This window comes from Centruroides vittatus, unplaced genomic scaffold (assembly GCF_030686945.1).
Source record: "Centruroides vittatus isolate TY-2023 unplaced genomic scaffold, ASM3068694v2 contig_997, whole genome shotgun sequence".
NCBI classification, from domain to species: Eukaryota; Metazoa; Arthropoda; class Arachnida; order Scorpiones; family Buthidae; genus Centruroides; species Centruroides vittatus.
Genome location: NW_027122664.1, coordinates 135171 through 162933, shown reverse-complemented (window position 1 = coordinate 162933; position 27763 = coordinate 135171). Strand labels below are relative to the sequence as shown.

The 27763-nt window shown below is 36.2% G+C and overlaps 2 protein-coding genes across 2 annotated transcripts; both read left to right on the top strand.

Annotated features, from left to right (window-relative positions):
• Window positions 1-1457: 1457 nt before the first annotated feature.
• LOC136986122 (general transcription factor II-I repeat domain-containing protein 2-like) lies at window positions 1458-3164 on the top strand. Its single transcript, XM_067283587.1, has one exon. The coding sequence runs from the start codon at window positions 1458-1460 to the stop codon at window positions 3162-3164; it is 1707 nt and encodes a 568-aa protein (XP_067139688.1).
• A 7706-nt stretch (window positions 3165-10870) lies between these two features.
• On the top strand, window positions 10871-12119 carry LOC136986121 (uncharacterized). The gene is made up of 5 exons (XM_067283586.1): window positions 10871-11052; window positions 11126-11242; window positions 11325-11485; window positions 11592-11940; window positions 12042-12119. Exons 1-5 carry the CDS (start codon window positions 10882-10884, stop codon window positions 12117-12119), a joined length of 876 nt encoding a protein of 291 aa, XP_067139687.1. The 5' UTR covers window positions 10871-10881.
• Window positions 12120-27763: the final 15644 nt, after the last annotated feature.

The following is a 27763-nucleotide window of genomic DNA, read 5'->3' as shown; positions in this document are numbered from 1 at the left end:
GGACGGTAGAACCCTCGGCAACATACATAAAAGGTACTCTACTGCAGTGGTCGATGAGGAGTTGGCAAGAGAGCTGGACTCTGAGTATGGTGGGTAGGTCGACCCACGCCTTCATGCCTGACGTTGGCCTTACCCCTGTGAGTTGTTGTAGGTTGCTTATGCAGATACTGACCGGACATGGGAGCTTTCCCCACTTCAAGTCCATTCTTGGACAAGGAGATGGTTGCTGCTCCTGTGGGTGTCCTCACGGCGATGCGAGACACTACGTACTTGACTGTCCTCTTACAGAGGATTTCCGCCAAGGGGCTGACCAAGTCGACTGGTCCAAGCCGCCTGAACAAGTACTTCGAACGCTAGCAGCAAGTGAAGGAAACTTATTGAAACTAAAGGAATTGATGGTCAAAGTCTCAGATCTATTTGATCTATGAGCCCAATGGACGCATTGGGCAGGGTACCTCCTTCTTGTAGGGAAGGGTGCCCTATTTAGTGCTTGGGTATATTATTTACCATAAGGCTGTGCAAACCCACGGTCGCGGCGAAGGCCACATAATTACATGACAGAGCAAAATTCACTTGTGCGGTGCAAACCGTACTTACATAAAAGTTATGCCAAGTTAGTGAGTTGGGGCTAAGATGGCGGATGGCAGCCCAGGAGATGCCTTCGGTGCCCAAACTAAAAGAAAAAGAGTCAGTGACTACCTTCGGGTAAGAGACCAAGGCCCATGATTAAGGCATAGTCTGTAGAACCCTGTAGTGCATGGATGCACAGACCACGGCCCGCCGGTCGAATACTGGTGGCCCGTCGACAGCAAAAATAATACTCTCGTACATTCGAAGAATATTTAATTCTATTCCAGAATAAAACCAAAAAAATCTAAAAACTTTATATAAAGTTCAAAATAGTAGAGAAATCAAGAATTTTCTAGCGCGGTGTGAGCAAGCGAGATAGCAATAGTCCCGAATTCCCGATTGCTCGCGTAGGTACGAGTAGATACACGAAGCGTAGGAGAATAAGTGCAGTTTAATAGTGTTTTGGGGAGGCAATAGTTCTAGTGTAGATTTTAACTCGACTAGCCGGTGTCATATATTTTGATCCACATTCAACGTAGATTTCCTGTTAACCCGTCAAGTGCCGTGTATAATTGTGTTGTGAAATCGTAAGTAAAACTCTGTTATTAATAAGTGTTTCCCTACCTATTTAATCAATTTTAATCAAATTTAGCTTTAATGTTGGCCAAATATTAAAATAAAACAAAGAAATTACTATTTTTATCAGAATTTCTCTAACTGTAATAATTACGTCATTATTTCAGATATAAAATCTGTATAAAAATCTTAAAATTTCTGAGGAATTTAATCAATTATTTTTGATAATTTAAAAAAGAATGGGTAATTTAAGTAGGTACTGTAATTGTTTTTAGGTGCTGTGTTAATCCTAGCCAGGATTAGAACGCAACATGGAGAAGCCAGGACCTAGTAAAAAACGTAAGGTTAAAGATGAAAATCGGCAGTTTCAAGAAATTTGGACTGAGAAATACTTTTTTGTATGGTCGCATAACAAAGTCGTTTGTTTAATTTGCAAGAATTCTGTTGCGATTGCAAAGGAATATAATGTAAAAAGGCATTATGAAACGCAGCATCCTTCTTTTACCAAGTTTACAGGCGAATTAAGAAAGCAAAAAATGTTGTCTTTAAAACGGGAGATTATTGGTCAGCAAGCTATGTTTACAAAACCCATTCAAGATTCAGAAACAGCTACAGAAGTTAGTTATGAAATTTCTCGAATGATAGCAAAGCGAAGTCGCCCCTTCAATGATGGCGATTTTGTAAAAGAATGCATAGAAATTGCCGCTAAGAAAATGTGTCCAGAAGCAGCAAAAAAGTTTGAGAAAATTCAACTGAATCGTATGACTATCCAAAGACGAATTATGTCTTTGTCAGGTAATATTGCGGAACAATTAATTGAAAAAACTAAGATCATTGAATTTTTTTCATTAGCACTCGACGAATCCACTGATATTAGTTCCACAGCTCAACTTCTCATATTCATACGAGGTGTTACTCAAGATTTTGAAGTCTTAGAAGAGTTATTCGGAATGTGTTCATTGAAAGGTCAAACCAAAGGAGTTGATATACTCAATGTACTTTTGGATGAGTGTTCAAAAACTGATTTGGACTTATCAAAATTATCGGGAGTTGCGACTGACGGTGCTCCTTCGATGATTGGTGTCAATTCCGGGCTAGTTACTTTGCTGAAAAAGCATCTGCAAGGAAAAAACATAAACGCTGAAGATCTCATGCAGTTTCACTGCATTATACACCAAGAAACCCTCTGTTCTAAAAAAATTGAATTTCAAAATGTCATGAAAGTGGTAGTTTCGACTGTAAATTTCATAAAATCACGAGGACTCAATCACAGACAATTCAAACAATTCCTTGATGACATCGAAAGCGAATATGGAGATTTACTGTATTATACAGAAGTAAGGTGGCTAAGCCGTGGATTGACACTGGAACGATTTCTAAATTTAATAGAAGAAATTGGAATATTTCTGGCGGAAAAGCAAAGGGATGTCCCGGAACTTAAAAATCCTGATTGGTTGTGTGATTTGGCTTTTTTAGTTGACATTACAAATCATTTGAATGTCTTGAACACACGGCTTCAAGGCAAAAATCAACTGATATCCCAGCTCTACGCTCATGTATCATCCTTTCAATGCAAGCTGACACTTTTCAGATCACAATTGAATTCTGGAAATTACAATCATTTTCCGAATTATAAGAAAATGGCTGAAAAATTCAACAAAACTGCGATTAATTTCAGTTATGTAGAAAAGCTAGATATTTTGATTCAATCTTTTCAAGACAGATTTTCGGATTTTAAAAAAGTGAAACCTCTGTTGGACATATTCAGCAATCCTTTCACGATTTCAGTTGAAAATGCGCCAGAGTCAATGCAGTTAGAAATTATCGACATTCAAAACGATCAAGATTTACGCAACAAATTCAACGAAGGAGACTTGCTGAACTTTTACCGCTGCATTGATAAAAATATGTACGAAAAGTTGCGCATAAACGCTCTGAAATGTGCCAGCTTATTTGGTTCTACCTATATATGTGAACAAACTTTTTCAATACTAAATAATAATAAAACAAAAAATTGAAACCGCCTTGCAAATGAAAGTTTGGAAGCAGTTTTAAGTGTTGCTACAAGTAAATTTGAGCCAAATATAAAAAAGATTGTAAGCACTATGCAGTGCCACGCTTCAAATTAATAAATTCTTTTTGAATTTTAATAAATTATTATCAATTCTTTATTGTCTTTAATTACCTATACTTCTGGCGGCCGGCCCGCCATCAGTTCATGATTTGCCCGAGTGGCCCCTAGTCTTCATAAGTCTGTGCAACCATGCTGTAGTGCCTCGTGGCAGAGCAGGGAAAAGAGTTTCCTTATGAGGTCGGCGGCTCGACTGCACCACTTCCAGGTTGCTGCTGCAAATCTCTACCCCCCGGATTATTAGTTTCGGGAAAGTTCTTTCTCTCAGCTATATATGCAAAAGGCCCTTTTAAAATAAGTGTCTTTATAATATAAGCTTTTGTAATATTTTAATCTTAACTTTTAATTTTTTAAAATTTCAAGTTATTTACTTTTTGTCTTTTTAGCAGCAAAGAATCTTTATTGATACAAGCTTTATTGATGGAGGAAATGCATTTCAGGTCTTAATTACATTTTTAAAGAGAAGAATCACGTGATGTGGAACACAACGTCATTACTGATCACTGACGTTTCCAATGTATAGCAGAAAGAATGAATCCTCATATTTTTCTGAGTCTACACAGTAAAAGAAAAAATTCATCTGTGCAGTTTTCGACATGGAGTCTTGGACTTGCGTCATGGTGCTTGTATATGCAAATGTTTATGTAAAAGAGAATTATATAATAAATTTGCATAAAGACGTGTGCATTTTTGTGATTACCCAAAGAAGCCTCTAAGCAGCTAAAATGCTACAAGACACTGTAGATATTGTGAATTTTTTTACCATTGTGTTATTGTGAAAGCGCCAGATCCTAAAATAAAAGGTCGGCGTTTTGATCATTTTGAACTTTGTGTTAGTTTTTTAATAATCTATATATAATGTTTTAAGATTTTTTATATCTTTAAGCTAATTTATTGTTACTTTTGAGTTGGTCTGTGAAAAAGGATAAAACGAAATACTAAAAAAATTATATATTTTTATGTAAGTCTTCTATAGCTTCAAATACAGTATAATAAATGTTTTGCGTTCCATACTGCTGTGTTTGTATTTCTTTCTTAAACGTTAACAGTAATATTAAAAGTTTAATAACATTTTCTTTCCTATAAAATCTCTTTACAAAAAAAGTAATTTTCTATAAATTAAATAAATAATTCAATAAAAACAACTAAATTTAAAAACATTATATATATAACGTTTTATAATAAATTTAATAAATATAATAAATAATGTTATATAATGAATTTTTAAAATATATATATATACCTATATAAAGGATATATTTTGAATTTATTTCTGCTAATAGCTAAATTTATTCTATTTAAAATTATAAACGTTAAGTATTAGATTTTATACAGAAACGGATTCTTTTACAAAATCTTTTTTTTTTAAGAGTAATTTTCTAGAAAGGATTTAAAGCTGCTACACTTACGTTCGAATAAATTATAAGAATTTACTGTTTTTTAGAACTTTGAACGTGTTAAGCAACAATCAGTTTCTCATTCCGACTTTATTCGACTCGAAATAGTAGGAAGAAATTTTCAAGTATAACGATTTGTTTTTAAGCTCGCGTTTCTAAAAAATAAATAACCAAACCTTTTTAGATATCCAGCAAAAAACTTTTACCAAGCATTACCCAAAAAACAAAATATTCAATTGTATAATGGAGCTTTATCGTTATAAAGTTGCTATGTCCCTTCAACAAGTGCGTGACGTGAAACAACATGGCGGTCAAATGACTATACAACCACAGCCTACAATATTGTAGGATGTGATACAACACGACATTACAATAGACATACAATAGTGTGTACGTCATTACAAAATCATATATATAAAAGGTAATTCTAAAATACAGTAAATAACAGGTTAAGGTAAATTCGAGCGAAAATTCGCTCGAGAACAGTTTAAAACTAATAAAAAGCTCACCGGAATTTCATCTCCAATGGCGGATAGCTTGAGACGTTATTCACGAACACGTGGTGTTGGCAACTGGAAGATACTGTCGCAACACGTGGTGTTCCGATAGGAATTCCGTGATAAAAATCTAAAACAGTAACATTTCTGAACAAGTAACGTACGCGTAGAATCTACTGAAATTGCTCGACAGATCGATGACTAAAGCACTTCTCTCTATTCACACTTCTTTCTGCAACTTCCCCGGTTAATGTACTTCACTTTCTGGCCACTAGAGGCGGTAAAGTCGGGTTGCAAATTTTTAATTTTTATTCATTAATTTTAAGTTATTTTAGTTTTTAGAATGAATTTAAGTTAGGAGTATGCTAGACATTTTCTAAGCAGAAAAATAAAATTATTTACCACCGAAAGCGGAATGAAAACAGAGTTTGGTACTAGTCAACTTCTTTATTTTCATAGATCATCAAACGTTTTCGACCCATTCTGAGTCTTCCTGAGGATATCGTTATAAGAAATTATCGTAAAAAGGAACATTATCGTTTCATTAAAAGAATACAATTGTTTGAAAAAAATTCAAATCATTAGTAACGGACAAAACGTTTGTTTTTATTTTTTGTCCGTTACTAATGATTTGAATATTTTCAAACAATTGTATTCTTTTAATGGAACGATAATGTTTCTTTTTTCAAAAGTTAAAACCTGAAGATGGCTTATTGAGTAAGCCGAAAACGTTAGTTTTCTCATTAAAATTATCTCAGCTATAAGTAAAAGATGTTATTTCGTGTATTAGACTAATTATTGGCTGAGCTAGTATCTGCTTTATGAAAGGAGTTAGACGAGAGACTCAAGGCACAATTTTTAAACGGGATTGATATCCGGATCCGAAAAAGAACTATGAGCAGACAACCTGCAACGTTCGATGAGGCTTTACAAATCGCTATTATCGAAGAAATAATCGAGAATCTCACCGCACACCCGCGAGGGATCATGCGTACAATTAGGGAAAACGATAGATCGACCGATTTCCCCCCTCCTTAGATGATCTACAACGTTTAACCGCAGCGATAGAGGAGCTTAAAACTCGAATGGATAGTCTAAAACGCGACTCTTCTCGCAACAATTCTCGGAACCCTATCTCAGAATAATCGAGGAAACTTTAATAAAACTTTTAATAAACCGCCTTTCAGGCGAAGCAAAAGTATCGTCCTATTCCTCCTCATCGTCGATCCGATCGACCAAATATCCAACCTAACCTAATCCGGAATTCGCCCGATAGCCGAGATAATTATGATAACAATCGAGGTGCGCAACAACGAAATGACTCCCCACAGAGACGCGAAAGAGGTCCGGACAGTTACCGGGCCCGTTTCCGATCGCAGCCTACCGCTGAGGATCGAACCCATTGGATAGGCAAAATAGGACTAACGACAACCTTTTCAAGACCTAACCCCATCATATTAGTCTATGTTAACAACGTTCCTGTGAAAATGCAAATTGACCCAAGAGTAGAGCGACGCTCTTATCAAATACTCTAGCCAATAGATTAAAAGGAAAAGCTCCTATAAAGTTTGGACGTAAACAAAAATTAGGAAACGTCTTAGGGAAGCCAACCACCGCCATAGGAACGGCGGTAAGAGTAAGGGGTTGGCGGGAAGGGGGGGAACCCCCCAAATTGTAGACCCCCCTGTGCGATCAAATAATGTCTAATGAACCACACCCCTACGGGCGACCCTTCGCGAGATATAGCCCCCCCAAAATCGGGCCGCGCGATGATCGCGGCGCGCGTCGCTCTGCTAACGCGCGTCGCTCTGCTAACTCGCGGCGAAGACTCGCTTTTAAGTATGTAGCACACACGACTAGCGTACGTCATTTCCGGTCACGTGACTTCGCTTTCGTACCTATGGTGTCTCGTACGAGGTACCGGTCACGTGACTCCTATATAACTTTTTAAAATATACATGTTTAGGTAAAATGGAATATACAAAATAGTTTATTTATAGTATAATTAACTTTTATATAATAATTTAATAAATAGTAAAAAGTGATGATTAATTTTAATTAAATAGTAATATTTTTCATGTAAGAAATGTTAATACTATTTATTTCCACTTCAGAATCTATCCTGATATGTCATCTATGCTAGTAATAAAAACTTCACTACCGACAGTAACTTAAAGAAATGTGATGGCAACGACCAAGACGATCTTCTCGAAATAGTTGTTGAACTATACAGGGTGGGCCAGCGAAAACGAAACGGCAGAGTGTTCGTGTTCGTCCAAGCAAAGCGCTCGGACAGGTCGATTTTACTCTCGAGGGGACATCTTTTGCAATAAAGTTTTTGCGATTCTGAATATTAACTAAACAAACATTTTTTTCGAAATAAATGCTTGTTTAGTTAATACAAAATAAATGAGTTTTTAAAATTTTTTGTTGTCTGTTGTATTCAGAATCGCAAAAACTTTATTGCAAAAGATGTCCCCTCGAGAGTCAAATCGACCTGTCCGAGCGCTTTGCTTGGACGAACACGAACACTCTGCCGTTTCGTTTTCGCTGGCCCACCCTGTATATCAATAAGAGAAAAAACCACCATTTGTTTGACGATAGACGATAGAGTTTACAAGACGGGAAAAGACGATGTTTCTCATCCCTCTTTGGCTACACGTGACACGTGGCCGCAACAAATGTATATTAAAATCTAAACAAAAGTGCAATAAATTGCCTCGATCGTCGTCGAGCGCGACATTTGATATAAACAATATCAAGACTGTTTACTATTTTGTAGAAATTATTGTCAGTTAGATGCTAATTGATGGGTGAGAGCTGTCATCAGACAAAATTCCCGATTGCACGTGGTCCGTACTAGCTAGATCTAGACACTAGCCCGACTAACAGGTGCGCGTACAAATCATCGACAGTATGACAGTTCTCACTCCTCAAAAATGGTATAAAAGGGGCTCGCACCCAATTGTCGGGGCGGCGTCCGAACAAGCTGACAACGGCTGGTCAACACCATCAACTCCGTTCACTCTACGCATCTAGGCAAAGACGAACAGCGAGGTAAACTTAGATTTATTTACTTAAAACCTTTCTCTCTCTCCCCCTCCATTGACCGCGAGTTAGTTATATCTAATTCGGAAATTAAAAAGGGATTAGTTCCCTTAAATGCCTCGAATGCCGACATCTCTCCTCCAACGTCCTATTTTATATTTCTCTTTGTATGTTACCATTTAGTTAATGTTTTCATTAAATTTATTTGATAAATTAAGTGGGTGATTACTTGTATATCGCCGACACCTTATCGACTTATCCGCGGGTTAAGCTTTGATGCTTAACCCCGATACTCACAGAAAGAAAGAATCGTTTATTAAAAAGAAACGAATAAAACTTTACAATATATGGAAATCGTATTTTAAAAATTGTAATAACAATAGAATATTTTAAAAAGTGTGTACATGATTTCTTTTAAATCTGTTTTTATGTAAAACTTAATTTGTATGTATTATTAAAAATCTTTATTTTTGGATTAAAAGAAAGTTGTTTGATGGTTAGTGGATTTTTCTTATTTATTTGTCAATCCATCACAAAGAACCAGCCGAAAAGAAAGGTGAGGAGCTGCTAATTCATTTTAAGATACTGTATATAAAATTAATATGGGTATGTGTTAGATAAAAGAGTATAGATTACGTTTATTACTGATCACATGTGATTTTGTTTGAGAGAACTAATCGTGCGTTCATTAAATTAATACTTTATTTTGATCAAAAGTTACTGGCGGGACATGAACATATATACATAGATAAATTCGAACTATCCGATCAATTTTCTCTCGCGCCAAAACAAGTTATTTTTACGCGGATTAAGCGATCATTCATAATTTTTTCGTTTTCATTTGTATTTAAAGAGTGATGTATAGGCCTATTGATATTTGTAATTGCGAAATAATTTTGGTAGCTTTTTTGCAACGCGAAGGATTGATTTCAGATATAGAAAAACGTGCGCAATGCAGAAACGAGTATAAGTTTGTGAAAAATAGACAAAATATTTTCCGTGTACAATTTGCATTAAATTTTATGGAAAAAAAGCCCAATATTTCGGACCTACCTAACCTAACCTATCCAATGGTCGGATGCCGAGCGGTCAAGGAGTGCATTTTTTTATTCCTTTGCGCCAGCGGCATATGTTTAAGTTTAAACATTCTTGCGGAACGCGTTCCTAAATTCCTGTCGGAGTGGGTGCCGACTACTGCTACAAGCGGCCATCTTTGCCGCTTGTAGCAGTAGTTTATGGTGGAAAGCAACATGGAGTTCTCCTTGCGCGGACAGTTTCGTTTCGGGGTCCATTACGTGGTTTTATGAATGAAAATTTAGAAGTTGTGAATGCGCAAGTTAGTAAACGCCGTGATGTAAGTATCTTCTCGAATTTTTTCGAATGGACCCGAAAATCTCCATGAAATTATTCGGGAGGTGGCCCTTCAGGATATGTCAGGTCCCGTTCCTCATCAACCCGATCGCCCCGTTGTGGGCATGGTCAAACTTATAATGGGCTTGCTAAAAGAGGCCCCTCTTAGTGCCCACGGGGCGGAAATAGTTAGAAAAAACCCTTATCCTTACCCAACGCAACTTACTAAGTCTCTTAAGTTCAAAATGAAGACTCTGAAGTTAAAAATGAGTCACCCAGCCCACAAATGACTCTCTTTGACAAGATAAAATTGACATCAATTGGAAATACATCTTAAAAAATTTCAGATATATTTTTTTCCTAATGTTAACTTTAAGAATTTCATTAGTAACTTATTTCATTAGCAAAAGTGCATAGATACAAAATAATTCATATTTATGTTTGGGCTACAAATAGTTCAATTCGGCTATTTTTAAAGCACAACTGTTACTTTATAATCCAGATCTGGCAACATTGTATATCAGTCCTTATCATTTCAAACATGCCTTTGAACATGATGCCAGAACAAATTTCGGAGAATCCCGTCGTGGATACCGAAGAGATTTTTAATCGATTAACTTGTTTTAATTTTGCAGCGTACTTCCCCAACGAACTTGCCGCCGAGAAATTTTGCCACATGGTGGGACTTGTGCCCCATCCGGACCTGACCGGCTTTGTACCGTCGTGTTCTAAGTGTGGAGGTAAAATTTCCTTGATTTCCTCCTGTACAAAAGTGCCGTACGCAAGTATCTGTTAGCTAATTCAATTTGTCGTATTTTTCAGGCGCGATGAGGAAAGAGCCGGCACCAGCGGAGAGGTTTGGATTTGTCTACCGCTGCGAAAAACTATCGCAAAGAAAAAAAATGCGTAGGCGGACAGGTGGCTTTGTCTGGCGGCCCATGTGCAGTGGTAGCCTCTCTTGTACAAAGAATACATTTTTTGAAGGCGCTCAGCTTTCTGCTCAAGAGGTATAATATCGTTGCAGTATGCCATATTTTGGATATATTATATTTTTCGTATTTCTTCTTTCTTTGTTCCTTTGTTCTTTTGTCTTTCGCCATTCTGGAATGATCCTGTTTAACCCTACCCTTGGGAGTTGATGACTCACATCTAAGACAATAGAAAGTAAGTAGCCGTAAGGGGTTTAACAGGGTCGGGGGAGAACACCCACAAAATCGGCGGTTTCACGTCACGTTACGTGTTTCTCTAATTCGATCGTAAAGATGATGTATGTTTTGAGATAATTTATTTTTTTTGTATTTAACAGGTGCTTATGATTATATTCTCATGGGTCCTGAAGCTGCCGGTCACCGACGCCGCCTCACAATGCGGCGTGTCACGTCAAACAGCGGTAGACTGGTATAACTTCTGCCGGGAAATTGCGGAGATTTTCGTCTCGAACAATCAAAATCACCAGCTTGGCGGTAAAGGCCTGCACGTCGAGGTGACGATCGATCCAAGTTTCTGACTTCGCCGATATACCGTCTATGTCTATATACATATGTTTTTCTTTTCAGATTGATGAAACTTTTACTAGAAGAAGAAAGTACAACCGCGGGCGCATAACCAAAGGCACCCAAATAACTATATTTGGTGCCTATTGTCGGGAAACGAAAGAAGTTATGTACTGGCATGTAAGTAGTAACGAAACATTATTTCCTGTTATTATTTACTTTTAGTGGAAGTTTTGTGTTATATTTTCTCGTATTCTTTCAGGTGGAGAACAAAAGCAGGCGCGTTCTTTGGAGCTACATGTCCAGATACATAGCTCCTGGTTCCATAGTGCTTTCCGACAGCGCGCCCCAATATCGCGGCTGTACGACGATGGGCTTCTCGGAACATAAGACCGTGAATCACAGCCAGCAGGGCCCCGGGAGGTAAGGAGGATGATACTGTGCTATGTGTTAAGTGAAAAAAAAAGAAATGAATGAGCGTTTTGAGAAGGATACCGAAAAGTGACATTTTTCTTTTTTCTTCTCGTAGATTCGTCAACAGCGAAGATTCTGAGGCCCACACTCAAAACATCGAGTGTAGACATCGCTGGCTGAAGAGGTCCATCAAGTCCCTCCGCACGGACAGGAGCTTGCAGAGTTACACGTGCAGCTACGTATACAGAACGCGGTTCCTGTCTAAGTTGCCAACAACAGCGGCAAAATTCCGGCAGTTTGTTGAGCATATCGCAGCCGTCTACCCAGGTCCCGGTCGCCAGGGTCTCCAACTCCTGACGATCGGTGTGCCCGCGGACCAAGATCTGCCGCCTGACGAGCCATATAGCGATATCCACGTGCCCGACAGCGACGAAGAGGAACAGCTGGAGGATGAAGACCGCCCAGTGAGTAGTGAAGCTTGTGTACCGAAGCTTGTGTAGTGAAGTGCGCGTGACCGAAGGATACTTCTTTGCGGATTTGAAACCTGGATTATGTGATTTTTCAGGCATCGGACGCAACCAACACCTTTGTCGTCGACCAGAAAGATCAAGCGGAAGCTGGGACCAGCGGCTGTGCATCGTAACCAAGATGTCGCCAGATAGCGAGAGGACAGCGCCTCCTCTTGCGGGAGACGCAGGGGAGGCGCTGTGAGGGTGAGTGTCTGTTTTCTTCTCTTTTTACATCGGCAGTTAAGCTTAGTTCATACTGAGCGTGATTCGTTGGCGAATGCGAAAAGCAGAGCGAATAACACGTCAGACATGACGTCGTTTCCGGCGAATTTTACCATTTCGTGAATCGCTTCGAAGTTCGGAACAGTTGAGGTTTTTCGTTAGCGAAAAAATTTCGCCACCACTCGTATTCCCGCTAGTTGTCACGTGGTTCTTGTTTTCAAGATGGCTACAGAAACTTCCTAAGCAATAGAGTAAATGTTGTAATTACGGAATTTTAATATTCCTCTCACCCAGCATCGTTTTCTTTTCGACGTATCTTTCTTTCTCAATAAATAAACAAACGTGGTTAACGACGGAATATCGGAAACGGCCATTTTGTTTTTCGACATGTTTTTGCTTGCTTGCAAATGATAGGCTGGGTAAAAATCGGGTACTTTTCGCATTGGCTTTCGATATTCGCTCAGTGTGAACTAAACTATAAGTCGGATTTGAAACTTGGATTATAAGTTTTCAGACAACATCGGGCGCCATCAGCACTTTCGTCAACGATCCCCAGGACCGGGCCGAGGCGGGAACCAGCGACCTCTCGATCACATCACGAAGAGGCTATGCGTCGCAAGCTAGCGAAAAGACGTCGCGGGATACGCAAGAGGAGTTGCTTTTGAAGGTTAGTGTAGAATCTGTTTTTTTCGCCTTTTACATCGGCAGTTAGAATGTGTGATTCTTTTCGGTTAGCAGCGCGCCAGTCAATTGACGTGATCTAACTTACGTGTATTGGGTTCATAATCAGTTCAGAGAGAATTACCCAAATGGGTAAGCCGGAAATGGTTAGTGAGTTTACGAGCGGTTACAGTCGCGCGCGATACTCAGCAGAGCGACGCGCGTCGCGACCTCGCGCGCAACCCGATTTTGAGGGTAAATAAAAATGCGTATTATTTTCGTTAAAGTTGGTAAAGTTATTTATTAATAATTATCGACGTTATTAAAATATTAATATAGCAATAAATGGTTGGTACTCAAAACTAACGAATAAATTATTGCTTTAAGTAATCTTTATAACGGAAACTAAAATCGTATCAATATTTTAATTTATTTTATTATAAATAGTTTATTTTATCGACATCCAACGTTTTTCTTCTTAATTATATTTATAATAGAGACATACATGCTAGACATGTCCAAAACACATCGAATATATGAAGGGCAACTCATTTAAAAAACGCTATAAACAAAAAATCGTAGGACTACTTACCGACTGTGCACCGCCATCGCTTTAGCTTGTTTTGGTCGTGGAGCTATACATTGGAGGGCGGACGCGCACACAGCGTGTCACGTGACCTGGATTCGACGTCAGTCGCTCACGTGACTACAGCTCTGACGCGTTTCCGGACAACTTTTTCTTGTGGCGGAAGAATTCGTTCTGTTTGCACTATACCTCGCAGGCGTCACGTGATAGAGTAAAGACACCCTACGGTGCCCACATTAATAGCGGTGCTTCGCTGGGCTGCTGTTTGTAGACATTTGCGAACGACGGTGAAAAAAAAGAGACGCCCGTAATATCGTAATCTATAATTTTAAAATATGCGTTTTTAGAGAGAAAATTTAAAAGATGGGTTCCAATAGCATCCAAAGTAGCTGCGAAAAAAACTCGAGACGACACTTATATATATTGACGCGCGTTTTCACAACTTGTAAATTTTCATTCATAAAACTACATAATGGACACAAAAACCCGCGTGGACAGCCCGCGGACCAGTTTGACGAACTTTGCTTAGTTACGCTTCCGTAACACCGTAACATTCTATAACGAAATTCACAAGCTAAGGTTTGACAACGACGATTTATTTTTCGAGATTAACTTGTTAAAAAGAGAACAATCAAATTACTTTAAAATTCAGATTAAATGTTTATAACTATAAATTTATAAACACGTATGTTTTACATAGCCTAACTAATCCTTTAAATTTAAAAATGTAAAGTTATATAACAATAATTTATATGTAAGATGTGGATCAATAGGCTACTACATAAAGACTTTTCTGTTTGGTAATGTTTTACTTAAAAACAACAGACGCAACACGCGTCAGAGCGAAGTTCTCACACCCAGTTTTTTTTTTCATTCCAATACCTCGCGGACAAATACTTTTGTGAATTAAAATAAAAGTAATGATAAGGCGGATCACAGTTTGAGTACGTCCAGTTAGACCGCCAGCGACTTTCTTTTAATTTCTTTTATGAATCGCATATTATAAAATAAGTTATAGTTATCATAAACAAATCAATTTATGATTGATAATGTTAAAATGAAAGATGTATAAATGAAATAAAAAATGACAACATCCTGAATATCGTGTAATTCCTATTCGACTGATATAATAAGTCTAGTTTAGAACGTGGAAAAGAATATGCCGACAATAAAACTATTTCGTTACTAAACGGTACACCTTTATATTTCACCTAAACAAGGTAAAAGTAATAGGAATAAAAAATCTAACCATGGACTAGCCCAATGAATATTGTAATTAATATCTTAGTTTGGTAAGATACAGCTTCACTCACGGGAACAATGAAATAGATACAGCTTCACTCACGGGAACTTTAACGAAATTTCATATCGGTGATCGAAAAAATTACAATTTTGGCTAGGAAAAGGTGGAAGGAGTAAAACTCACATTTTTATTTAAATATCGTAAATTAGCAAAGTAATTAAAAACTATTTCAAACATGTATTAAGTGGCAGACAATACACGACTCGAACGTAAGAAGTTACACGATACTGTTTGTTATAATCGTGCCGTCAAACCAAGAAAGCCAAATCAAGATGCCTTTCCTATTAGTTCAAAATCAAAATACGTATATGATACTTTTTTATTTCAAAGGATGACAATGACGAAGAGAAATGACTCGTCAACACAGAATTATTTTTAAAAGAGCGTCTTTTTAAAAACACGTTATTTTATAAAGTTTAGTTATTTAAAATGCGCAATGTAGATCTTTCTCGCTAGACTTATTATACCATCAATTAGAAACAGGACAAGCTTTAGAAAATCACATTTTTTCCCCTAGAGTATGCATTTTTCGAACTTCGAGTCCCTTATCAACTCTGTCGTGTAACTGTTTAGTTGCACCGTTACAAAATTTGTAAAATTTTTTAACTTACATGGTTATGAGAAGCACAGAAATGGTGACGATTGATAAAATACAGATGAAAATTATTAATTTATAGGTATTTGCTATCGCAATAGTTAAAATGTTAATGATTTACAAGAACAAACATGCGCACGAGAATTACGTTTTTCTGTTATTCAGAGGTTAAGTAAAATCCCATTCGAGGTCTTGCCTAAACTCATTCCTAAGCTTGTAAATAAAATTATTTTTATAAAATTTGACCATATGGGAAGTGTTTAATGTGAACGTTATATTGTAATTTATCTTCGATCGTTACGTATACAGTATTTGTTGTCAGTTAATTCTTTGATGAAATTGGTATCAGAATATTGCGGGTGTAACTCGTAATAATAATATCGTCTGCTTGGATTAATTAAAATATTTTCTTTTGAAATTATTTGGAAAAATAACTTGTTTTCTTACACCCCATAGATACAGGAGGGTCTAATGATGTGTTCACTTGTTTATAATCGATCAGCGCCGCCGTAACTTATCCGTTACAATTCCCAGACACGCACCTGTTATCAAAGAGTTGACCGTTACGATTTGGCCGTTACGAGATTGACGGTTGCGATTTGCGCTGATCGATTATAAACAAGTGAACACATCATTATTACACCTCCATAGCTACCTGTCAATCTTCATTACAGACTCTTTATAACGTTTGAGTGGAATCCTTTGAAGGTCCACTGACAGTTTTACAAGTTTTGGGAATTTGAACTCGACTAATTAGACGCCTAAAATGTGTAAAATATTTGAATAAATACATCAATTTCCCAGCTTAAGGAAGTATGCAGCAAAAATTCCAACGTTATTTTCTACATAAAGCAGATACTAGCTCAGCCAATAATTAGTCTAATTCACAAAACAACACCTGCCACTTTTTTAAAAAAGTATCACCAGTGGAATCATTTTTATTTTCGTTTTTTTACTTCTTATTCCCACTATAACGATTTTATTGTATATTTATTTATTTATATTACCATGTTCTTCCTTTTTGTTTTTATTTTTTATTTTTGTCCGTTACTAATGGTTTGAATTTTTTCAAATAATTGTATTCTTTTAATGGAACGATAATGTTCCTTTTTTCGAAAGTTAAAACCTGAAGATGGCTTATTGAGTAAGCCGAAAACGTTAGTTTTCTCAATAAAATTATCTCAGCTATAAGTAAAGGTGTTGTTTTGTGAATTAGGTTATTTTCTACAACTTTTGCATGTGAATAGTTTTTCGTAATGAATTTAGTAAGAATTAAAACAAGAAACCGGCTAGCAGACACATCGAAAATAATTTAAAACTAGCAGTGACTAATATTTAACCAAACATTTCTGATATATAACGTTTACATCATTTCTAGAAGCTAAATTAAGTACAGTATATGTTTATTTATTTGTTTATTTAACTAAACGACATTATGGCCATTGGCCTTTTCCAAGTGTCGACAAAAATACATATACAGAAAATAAACAATCAACAAACAAAAAAAGAACAACAAAAATAAATAATACACAAAATTAGACATCGTTCAATTTTTTAACAACTTGTTTAAATTGCCCATAAGTTCTCAGATCTTTATATGCTTTTAAAGAATTCCAGTTATACATCAGTCGGTAGATCGGTGCATCTCGCCAAAACAGTGCTAAACTCTTGGTAGAATCAAATTTTTTTTTTCCATTGACAGTTATAGTTAGAGGTCCTAAGGTGTTTATTTAACTTATCACTTATTATATAAGTGATGAGTTAAGATTAAGAATAATATTAGCTAGAATCTTATACTAAGCTTAAGATTAAGAATAATAACTAATAACTAAGCTTCTTAACTATAATATAAGCCAAACATTTATTTAAACTTCAAAAAAATGTTTGAAATATGAATATATATAAGATTTTTTCCTGCCAGCCAGAAGCTGTATCCCATATGGAAATACCATATCGAAGTTTGGTTCCATACAAGCGTGATATAAACGCAAAACAGTCTCAAAATTTATGAAACTCATTATTCTTTTTAATATTCCAATAAATCTAGATAAAGACAATGTTAGATTATTTATATGATTGTTCCATCGTAATTTATCATCAATTTCAATACCGAAATGTTTTACGGTATTAACTCTTTGAATACGTTTATTATTAATTCTTACTTGTATATCATCTAAGTTGACTTTTTTGTTCTTATTTGATAAATAAACATATTTTGTTTTATTCTCATGTATTCTAAAGTTATTATTCACCATATATTTAATTAATTTAGCCAACAATAAATTCATGTTATTTTTAATTAATTGAAGATTCCAACCCGCATAGGTTATAACAATATCTTCTGCCAACAATATATTATTATTTTCGGGAATGGTTTCTATAATGTCGTTTATATAAATATTAAAAAGCAGCTATGCTAATTTATGATTACATATTAATAAATAATTGCGATTTACTGGCATTTCTTTTTTCTCTTTTCTCTCGTTTGGAGCCCGCGTTAGTTCAAAAGTTTTTAAATACGGCCGTTACATAGAAAAAGGTTGCCCATCCCTGATTATACTAAATGATTAAGTATAAGAAGCGCGTATAAACGTATTAAAGTACGAACTTAGTTTTATTTTATTTCATTCATTTAGAAAATATTACATTTACTGCAGAAGGAGAAATCTTATTTCAGATAGAAAATAGTTAAGAAAATTTATTGAAACATCAAATAAATACATTTTAAAACAGTTTTAGACGTTACTAGTAAAATTTCATTTCATAATATAATACTGTAAATATTCTTCGATACAACTATGTAAAATTTTAGATTAACACTGTTTTATTTACAAGTTTAATAAGGGCGCTTTCGTGGATATCTGATTAATCACAATTAAGTGTTGAGACTTTGAAAGCCATATTATGTGTGAAATATAATTTAAACTCTTGCGAAAAATTTAATGACATTTTAAACGACAGCAATCTACTAAAAAATTCACTCGACTGAGAAATATGCGAAAAAAAAGAGTTTTTAAAGATTTATAATAGTATCTAAATTTATTATATTTGTAAATTTTACATACATTGAAATTTAAAAAAATATAACAATACAATTTTTGCGTTCTTTGATAATAAAATTTTGATCTAGAACAAGTTTTTTCAAGAAGACAACAACTTCCTACTCCCCCGTCAATTTTGTCCCGCTTCACAAATGTTAAAATCTGGTCACCTTAAAGAAAATAGAACTTAAATTTCATTACTTTATACTCCATTTACACTCATTCTGAAATGGATCCCCTGCTGGACTGTAAATGGTCAGCTACTTCTACCTAAAGAGAGAATTACTGTCATGTGTGTCATATGTACTGTACAGCTAGAATAGTGATAGTTGAAGAAAATACTTTAATTAATCCAAGCAGACGATATTGTTCCTTGTTCATTTAGTATAAGGCCTACAAGTTTACTAACATCATTAAAAAAAACTATTTTTCCCTCAATGTATTCTCTATGTTTTGCTTACGAGCAATTCGTGAAAATGTGTCATTTTTGTTATTTCCTGAGTCTACACAGTACAAGAAAAATTTATCTGCGCAGTTTTCGAAATGGACTCGCATTATGGTGCTTGTATATGTAAATATTTATGTAAAAATGAATTATGTAACATAATACATGTTTTACGTTACTTCATGCTGTGTTTGTATTCCTTTCTTAAACGTTTAACCGTTAACAGAAATATTAAAAATATACACTACTTTTTCTACAAAATCTCTTTTAAAAGAGTAATTCTCTAGAAAAGATTTAAGGATGCTACAACCACAAGTAAATGATAAGATTTTACTGTTTTTTTAGGATTGATTGTCGCTTAACGCGTTCAGAAGTCTTTCATTTATCCGACTTTATTCGACTCTAAGCAGTAGGAAAAATTTCCAAGTTTAAAGATTTGTTTTTAAGCCGGCGTTACTAAAAAATGAATAACCAAACTTTTTTAGATATCGAGCACAACTTTTACCAGGAAAACGTTTTCGTTACATTAGGCATTAAGAATTCAGCCAAATATCTAGAAAGGTTACGTTATTCGTTCTTTAAATACATCCGGGTTGGCAATTTTCTGTCGACTACGTTACTTCCGATTTCTTTCAATATGGAATCATTTTTGTATACCTTTTGGTGTTAAAAGCTGCAGATATTTGCGTGTTTAATTGAAAAGTCTGATAAGAAATAAAATTTGTGCGATTCATAAAAGAAATTAAAAGAAAGTCGCTGGCGGTCTAACTGGACGTACTCAAACTGTGATCCGCCTTATCATTACTTTTATTTTAATTCACAAAAGTATTTGTCCGCGAGGTATTGGAATGAAAAAAAAAACTGGGTGTGAGAACTTCGCTCTGACGCGTGTTGCGTCTGTTGTTTTTAAGTAAAACATTACCAAACAGAAAAGTCTTTATGTAGTAGCCTATTGATCCACATCTTACATATAAATTATTGTTATATAACTTTACATTTTTAAATTTAAAGGATTAGTTAGGCTATGTAAAACATACGTGTTTATAAATTTATAGTTATAAACATTTAATCTGAATTTTAAAGTAATTTGATTGTTCTCTTTTTAACAAGTTAATCTCGAAAAATAAATCGTCGTTGTCAAACCTTAGCTTGTGAATTTCGTTATAGAATGTTACGGTGTTACGGAAGCGTAACTAAGCAAAGTTCGTCAAACTGGTCCGCGGGCTGTCCACGCGGGTTTTTGTGTCCATTATGTAGTTTTATGAATGAAAATTTACAAGTTGTGAAAACGCGCGTCAATATATATAAGTGTCATCTCGAGTTTTTTTCGCAGCTACTTTGGATGCTATTGGAACCCATCTTTTAAATTTTCTCTCTAAAAACGCATATTTTAAAATTATAGATTACGATATTACGGGCGTCTCTTTTTTTTCACCGTCGTTCGCAAATGTCTACAAACAGCAGCCCAGCGAAGCACCGCTATTAATGTGGGCACCGTAGGGTGTCTTTACTCTATCACGTGACGCCTGCGAGGTATAGTGCAAACAGAACGAATTCTTCCGCCACAAGAAAAAGTTGTCCGGAAACGCGTCAGAGCTGTAGTCACGTGAGCGACTGACGTCGAATCCAGGTCACGTGACACGCTGTGTGCGCGTCCGCCCTCCAATGTGTAGCTCCACGACCAAAACAAGCTAAAGCGATGGCGGTGCACAGTCGGTAAGTAGTCCTACGATTTTTTGTTTATAGCGTTTTTTAAATGAGTTGCCCTTCATATATTCGATGTGTTTTGGACATGTCTAGCATGTATGTCTCTATTATAAATATAATTAAGAAGAAAAACGTTGGTGTCGATAAAATAAACTTTTACCGTTACTTTAGATGTTTAGTTTAAGTCGTTCCGATCGCTTACTTTACTCACATCGGTCGCCTAAGTGGTATTAAAGGTGGCAACGAGGTTACTCTCGCTCGTTTATATTGATTTCGTTTCGATGATTAATTGGTAAGGAGAGGGCGAGAACCGACCCAAATTGTAGACCCCCTGTGCGATGAAACAAACAAATTTTTGGTATATGTAGGTGTCACGTGACCGGAAGTGACGTAGGTATAGCCCTCACCACCCGATCGGCCGATAGCGCGCGGCCCGATTTTGGGGGGCTATATCTGGCGAAGGGTCGCCCGTAGGGGTGTGGTTCATTAGACATTATTTGATCGCACAGGGGGTCTACAATTTGGGGGTTCCCCCCTTCCCGCCAACCCCTTACTCTTACCCTCCCTCAATTGCCGGAAGAACAACCTAATCCAAGCGATGAACGGGAAAGCGAAGCTTCCGAGACGGAATCAGATGGACCGGAATCTACTCCACCGTACGCCTTTCAAAGCCAAGGGCCGGTTGCGGAACTCCCTTGGGCAATGCCTCGCCCCACGCGCAGCCGCATACCACGTTTTATTTCACCCGCCTCTAGTAGGTCATCTTCCCCTTAACTTAGAATTGAACGCGAATTCCGCTATTAAACTCGTCGATCGATCGTTATCAGCCGTCACCTATGACCTCGATCACCTGTTACGAATGACACCAAAATCAACTCCCTCCTCCTTCCCTTTTTCGGTAATAACCACAATCGCCAGCTGCCTTGGGATCATTGTTATTGGACTCTTCCTCATCTGCACCTTTCGATATTACCGGCGATGCAAAACAGGTCGTTCAACGAACCGACAACGTCCACCGGAAAGAGGACCGGAAGAAATTTCCCTAAACGAAGATATAGGTCAACCTCGAACCGATACCTTGCCCAGCACTTTCCAGGAAGTGACACCCCGAGGCAATCCAACTCTACGAAAACAACAATCCATTGTTCAAACCTATTAAGGGTCCCTTAACTAAACACCCAACCGCCATATTGTAATCCATTTGTATTTTTATTTTATATTATCCTAAACATTATTTTATACCTTCGTATTCTCGTTATATTCCATATTATTTTAACCTTTACTTTACCCCGTTGAGAAATTTTTATATTTAGCTAGTTTTGATCTTAGAAAAGATCATCGAGAGAGAGAGAGTAAATCGACAATTATTGTAAATCTTCCTACCTCTGTACCGAACTCCGTGATAACTTCAAGCACCTTCTCACTGACCTTTATTTTTTTTTAACTGTGAACAGTCCAATTTCAGCACCTCCACCCGTAGAATGCGGACTCACGAACCCGTTACGACCAGCCAACTGAGTGAAGTGCCAGTAATCCATCCATGTGGACGCACGAAAAAGGAAAAACTTTTCCAACTTACCTACGATTTTTTCGGTGTCCGACACCGTTTATATCCGTCCATTCAAAATAGTAACGATCACCGACCAACCATCTAGCTTCTTCACACAAAGAAAATTCCGACGAACAGTCTCATCTCACTGTGAACTTTGAACTGCACTCTCGACCCGAACTCACTAATGACGTCACCCAGCCAACCGACCACTTACAAGCAACCCAGGACTTACGTCTCCTACCCTCCAGCTACAAATATTGTCACGCGTCTAACACGCGTCGGGATTTATTTGTATATACTTGATATCAAATTTCTGTTTAACTCGACTAAGTCGCCGCACATTGTAAACTCTGTTACCGATCAACTATTACCGAGAGAGAAAGAGAAAACAAACCTACATCAATTTCATGTAACCATACCTCTTGCCCCCCCCGAACAATAACGGAGCAAATAATTTTAAAATCAAACTAATTAAGTATGATTTTAAGAAAGCGTAAAGTGAATGTGAGATCTGGAAATCCCCTTGAACGTAAAGTTTTAATAAATTATATCCGAATTAATAATTACCCCTTTCTTATATCCGGATATAATCCGAATATAATACGACTTATAATAAAATTGTTCCCTATATCGAATCGAAAATTTTCCTATTATAAACATCCTGCCTAAAAACTGTCCTGGATATAAACATCCTGCCTAAAAACTGTCCTGGATATAAACATCCTGCCTAAAAACGGTCCTGGACCAGAAAATATGCGTCCCCGGCCGTATAACTGTCAACTATCCATTGTTCTTACGCTGAGTACAGATCATCTTGCAACTTAAGTTTATAGTTAGCGCCCGAATTCGCCGTATTGTTTCCAATCCCGGGAACACCTATGGCCTAAGCACCTGCACGTGACCAACTTTTCCAGCAAAAAGCTATATAAGATGCTTCCTTCCCCCCCTCTGGGGAGTCAATCATCGATCTAGATCGAGTCACGATCTAGTCCATTTTTGTCCTTTGTGCCTAAGGGAATATTTTACGTAATATGTATATAGCTTCAAATGGCTTGAAGCTATATACATCTTACTCAACACCCGCAGTAACACACACTGCATCAATTTTAAAAAGGAGGTCAACTTATCATCGGCTTGGGAAGCCTTTCTCAACAGATCCCTGAAGTAGCGCTATACTCACATCGCGCAAGTCTAATATGACGACATCGGCTGCACGCAACAGCGTTCCAGAATGCAATTTTTTCTAAATCAACGGTCAACTTCGACGGGATATTTAAATTTTGTAGAACAGAATTCCGTTACGCCTGAGGAAGAACCCAACGAGGTTCGAAAACGTTTGCGATTTACAGAGAAAGAGAGAAGAAGCACACCGGTCAAAGGCACTACAGTTGTTGATTCTAATTTAATTAAATTTAAACTGTGGCGCCCGTCAGCAATATGTTCATTCCGATCGATAGAGGGCGAACTTTAAACTACTCATTCATTTTTCGGACCAGCGACGACAGGAGACGGACAAAAATTTCTCTTATATAAGATATTTATGTATATACATATTTATATTAATTGTAATTATTTAATAAAAAGTAACTAAAATAAAACTTTTCTTTGTTGACCTAAGTAGAAATTTACTTTAATTTTTTTTTTTTTTAAATATTACTTGTTACTTGTTCTGCTACCAAGATACCCAACACCATTTTCCTAGTACCATTCATAAAATCCTAATACCTTTCCTTTCCATTTAGTATCTTTCGAAACGTTCATTTTTATTCTATATCTCTATATTTTTTCGCTTTATTTTGGCAGTAAATAGATGTTTTTATTTCTTTCTCATTCAGGTGCATCAGTTGAACGCATTTTTTTGCAATTAAATTAAAAAAAACTAAACTACAAAATTCAGTACTTACCGATTTCCGTGAAGCACTGTTATTACCAGTGGCGTGCCGTCATTGGAAGCGATGGAAGCGCCGATTCCACCTTCCAATGACCTTCCCTTGAATTTTATAAAATATAAATTTTCATATTTTAACGTACTTTGAATTAATTAAAATTAATATTTTATTATAACTGCATTATGTATCTTTTACAAATTTCTATACTACATGTGAAAAAAAACGATAAGATTGCTATTGTATATTCGAATAATTCGGTGGCGGAAGGAATGTCGAAACCGGGTCAGTCTTCAATCAGCCAGATTATATAGGCATTAGCACATGCGGTTTACAGAGCACCAACCTCACCCGGTTTAGCTGGTAGAAGCGACACACGCGTAAAGAGTACGCGACTTTATATCCCGGAGCGGTTGTGGGCTGTTAGCCGCCTGCTAGATATTCGACCACCTTCGTCCGATTATGTGAATCATGAGCAGACTAGATCAACGGCGGGCAACCCGCGGGCCAGCTACGGCTGGCGAAAAGTTTCTATCCGGTCCGCGAGATCTTTAATAGATTATTAAATTGGAAAAATAACTATTAATTAGTTATTTTTCCAATTCTTTGTAATTTTCAAAAACGATAAGAGAAATAAATGTAGTAATTAACTTTTTATTTATTTATTTCATATTTGCAGACTAAAAAAATTACAAGTCACAAGAAGGCGTCAATTAACTACTACGGCGCGGAAAAAAACGTAGAATTTATTCTGGCCCATGTTATAAAAAGGGTTGCCCACCCTAGACTAGATTTATAACAACCCAACCGATAGGAGTTTACTGGCACGTTTTTATGATAGTTCTGTATAGTTGACAGGAGTTTTAAAAAACTCCATTAAAATATTTGATATATTTATTCTGCGTTTATTCCGCTCTCCCATCTTATATTACTTACGGATTTCAATGTTAAACCGGTGATATTACGATTTAGTATGTCCCATCTGTAAGGGGATGCAGAAAAAACGTGTACAATTCTAGTACAGTGTTAAAACTTAACTGTTACTTTGGCAGCATCATTTACAACCAAATTTAATGAATGAGACGTACAACGGTCCAAAAAGAAAGCTCTAGAATTTCTTTTCCTTAAATTTACGATTTATATATCCGTTGTCATAAAAATTTGTCTTTCCACTGTTTTCCCAAGACTACAGATATTCAGGTACAAAGTAACTGGTTTCGACTTATTTCTACTTAAGAAGTGACTAAATAATTAAGAGATTAGGGAATGGGGACATAAATAAAACCCTGTTGAAAGAGCCAGAATTTTACTTCAACAAAAGCTTAACAGAACCAATCACTCGCTCAGTACAGTGGGAAACTGATTTCCGTGTACACCTGGTATTAAAACGAATTAGTTAGAAAACGAATGACTATTAAGTTTAACATAGTTAGATTTTTACAGCTACGGTGAGAAACGTTTAAAATTTACAACAGCCCTGTGGCGTCCTTTGAGATATACTAGTGATGCGACAAAAGAGGCATTTGACATTGACCGGTATCGGCACCCTCGGGATTTGGCACGCACACACTCACTACCCCAAGGCCGGATTATCGAATAGGCAAAGTAGGCAAATGTTTAGGGCCGTAATTCGGAGGGGCCCGGCTCCATTAGCCATTGCCTAAAAAAAAAAAAAAAAAAAAAAAAAAAAAAAAAAAAAAAAAAAAAAAAAAAAAAATAGGCCAACAGCCATCCGTGCGTGAGAAGTAATCTCTCCCACGAGATCTCTCGCACCATCTACAAATATTCCTAGGGCCGCCTCTCATAGTAATACTGATGTATGGTTATGATTCATTTTCTAAATTTATACTTATACGTCGCGACATCGCATATTCGATGTAGCGTTCAAGTTGCTCGAGTGCAAAGTTATTACAATTCAATAGTGTTTTATAAAACAGTTAAAAAGGGTAACACTACGGTGTGACTTGGGGTGACACCACGATATCTGCACCGGGTGTCACCCATGCTAGCTACGCTAATGTCACATTATATAAGATTTGTTTAGAAGCAACTTATTTAAATAGGGCCCCAATTTAAATTTTGTCTAGGGCCCGCTAGAGGCTTAATCCAGCGCTGCACTACACACCTACCTGGACCGTCACTAGTTCCATCCATTAGCTACTCGTATCAAGATATTTGACTAAGTGGATTGTTTTAAGATTTAAAAAGTAAAGAATATTTTATGTTATTTTTATGTACGTTTCTTTACAAAGCTATATTTTAATTATAATTTTCTTTAAAAGTATATTAATACAATCGAACAATATATTGTACCAGGTATGTATATCCACCGCACATTTTATTTCACCGAGTAAGTTTTTATAATTTATTTTTAATTTTAGCCCTTACATCGTGGCTAGCGATTCAGAATGTAATTGTGATATTAAAAATACATTTAGAGAAGTCTACAGTTTTTACTGGCTTATCGAACAAATGAATACGAATGGACCCTAGACCAGTGATTTTTAACAGGGGGGCCGCGGCCCCTGGGGTCCATAAGAAGTTTGCCGGGGGCCGCCAAATTATGCAAAATTTCCTTCGGAATATAATAAAAAGAAAATTGATGTATAATCCGAATATCGTATTGAAAAGTGAAATAAGAAAGATAAAGTTTTCCTATTTAGTTTTTATTTATTTATTTTGTATTTCTTCCTACATACAACTTTGTTAGTACAGAAGAAATAAATGTAAATATGCTACTTACACCGCAGTATTTACTTCTTTTATTCCAAAGCAATTTTAAGAAACTATTAATGCTTGGAATTTTAAAAATAATTAGGAAAAATAGTAGGCTTTGAAAATTTAAATATTTTTGCAAAAGTTATGCAAAATCCTTACGACAAGTGGGCGTTTTAGTTTTAGCTTAGTTTTAGCATCGACATTGGATCGATTTATCGACATGTTTCTTATTTTATTTTCTGTTAAAAATTAATGAGTTTTCATGTTTAATTGTGAAGTTTGAATGTTATTTAAATAGATAATGAAATAATAAAGTTATGATTTACATTTATTATATAAAAAATAAAGCAATAATAAAAAAATCAATTTATTATAGATAAATTATCAAATTATCAAATATAAATTATTATTAAAAAATGGGGGTTACAAAAAAATTATGAAATATTTGGTGGGCCGCGAGTATAAAAAGGTTAAGAACCACTGCCCTAGACCATCACTGACGCGCAATTAACTGATTGCCCCTGGAAGTCGGCTTCTTACAGAAACACAGCTTCCCTGTCATCAAATGTCACGGCACGCCACTGGTTATTACCAAAGGAGCTACTTAAAAGCAATAACGATAAATGTTATACTTAGAAACTATCATCTGTTTCAACCATACAAAAGCACTCTAGTGAGGAAGATTCTGATTTATGATGATCTTACCAGTGATTTTTCAATGTGATAATTTTAAAGTTTAGTACTTCACGTTCATTACTTTTGTTTCAACATTTTGTTTATTCGATTGTTATTGAGGAATAATAGCATTCTTGCAATGTATGAATTTATCCTATATGAATTTTGTATGTTACATGTAACACTATATATGTTTTAATAAATAGAAATTTGATAAATTATAAATTTATATATTATCTGTAAGTATATATTTAAAAATAATATACAATATACCGGTATACATACATTCAGCAGTTTACGGTCAAAGTAATGCCTGCATTAGTCAATACAATCACTTCTCGACTTACGACGGGGTTCGGTTCCGCAACTTCGGACGTAAGTCGAAATG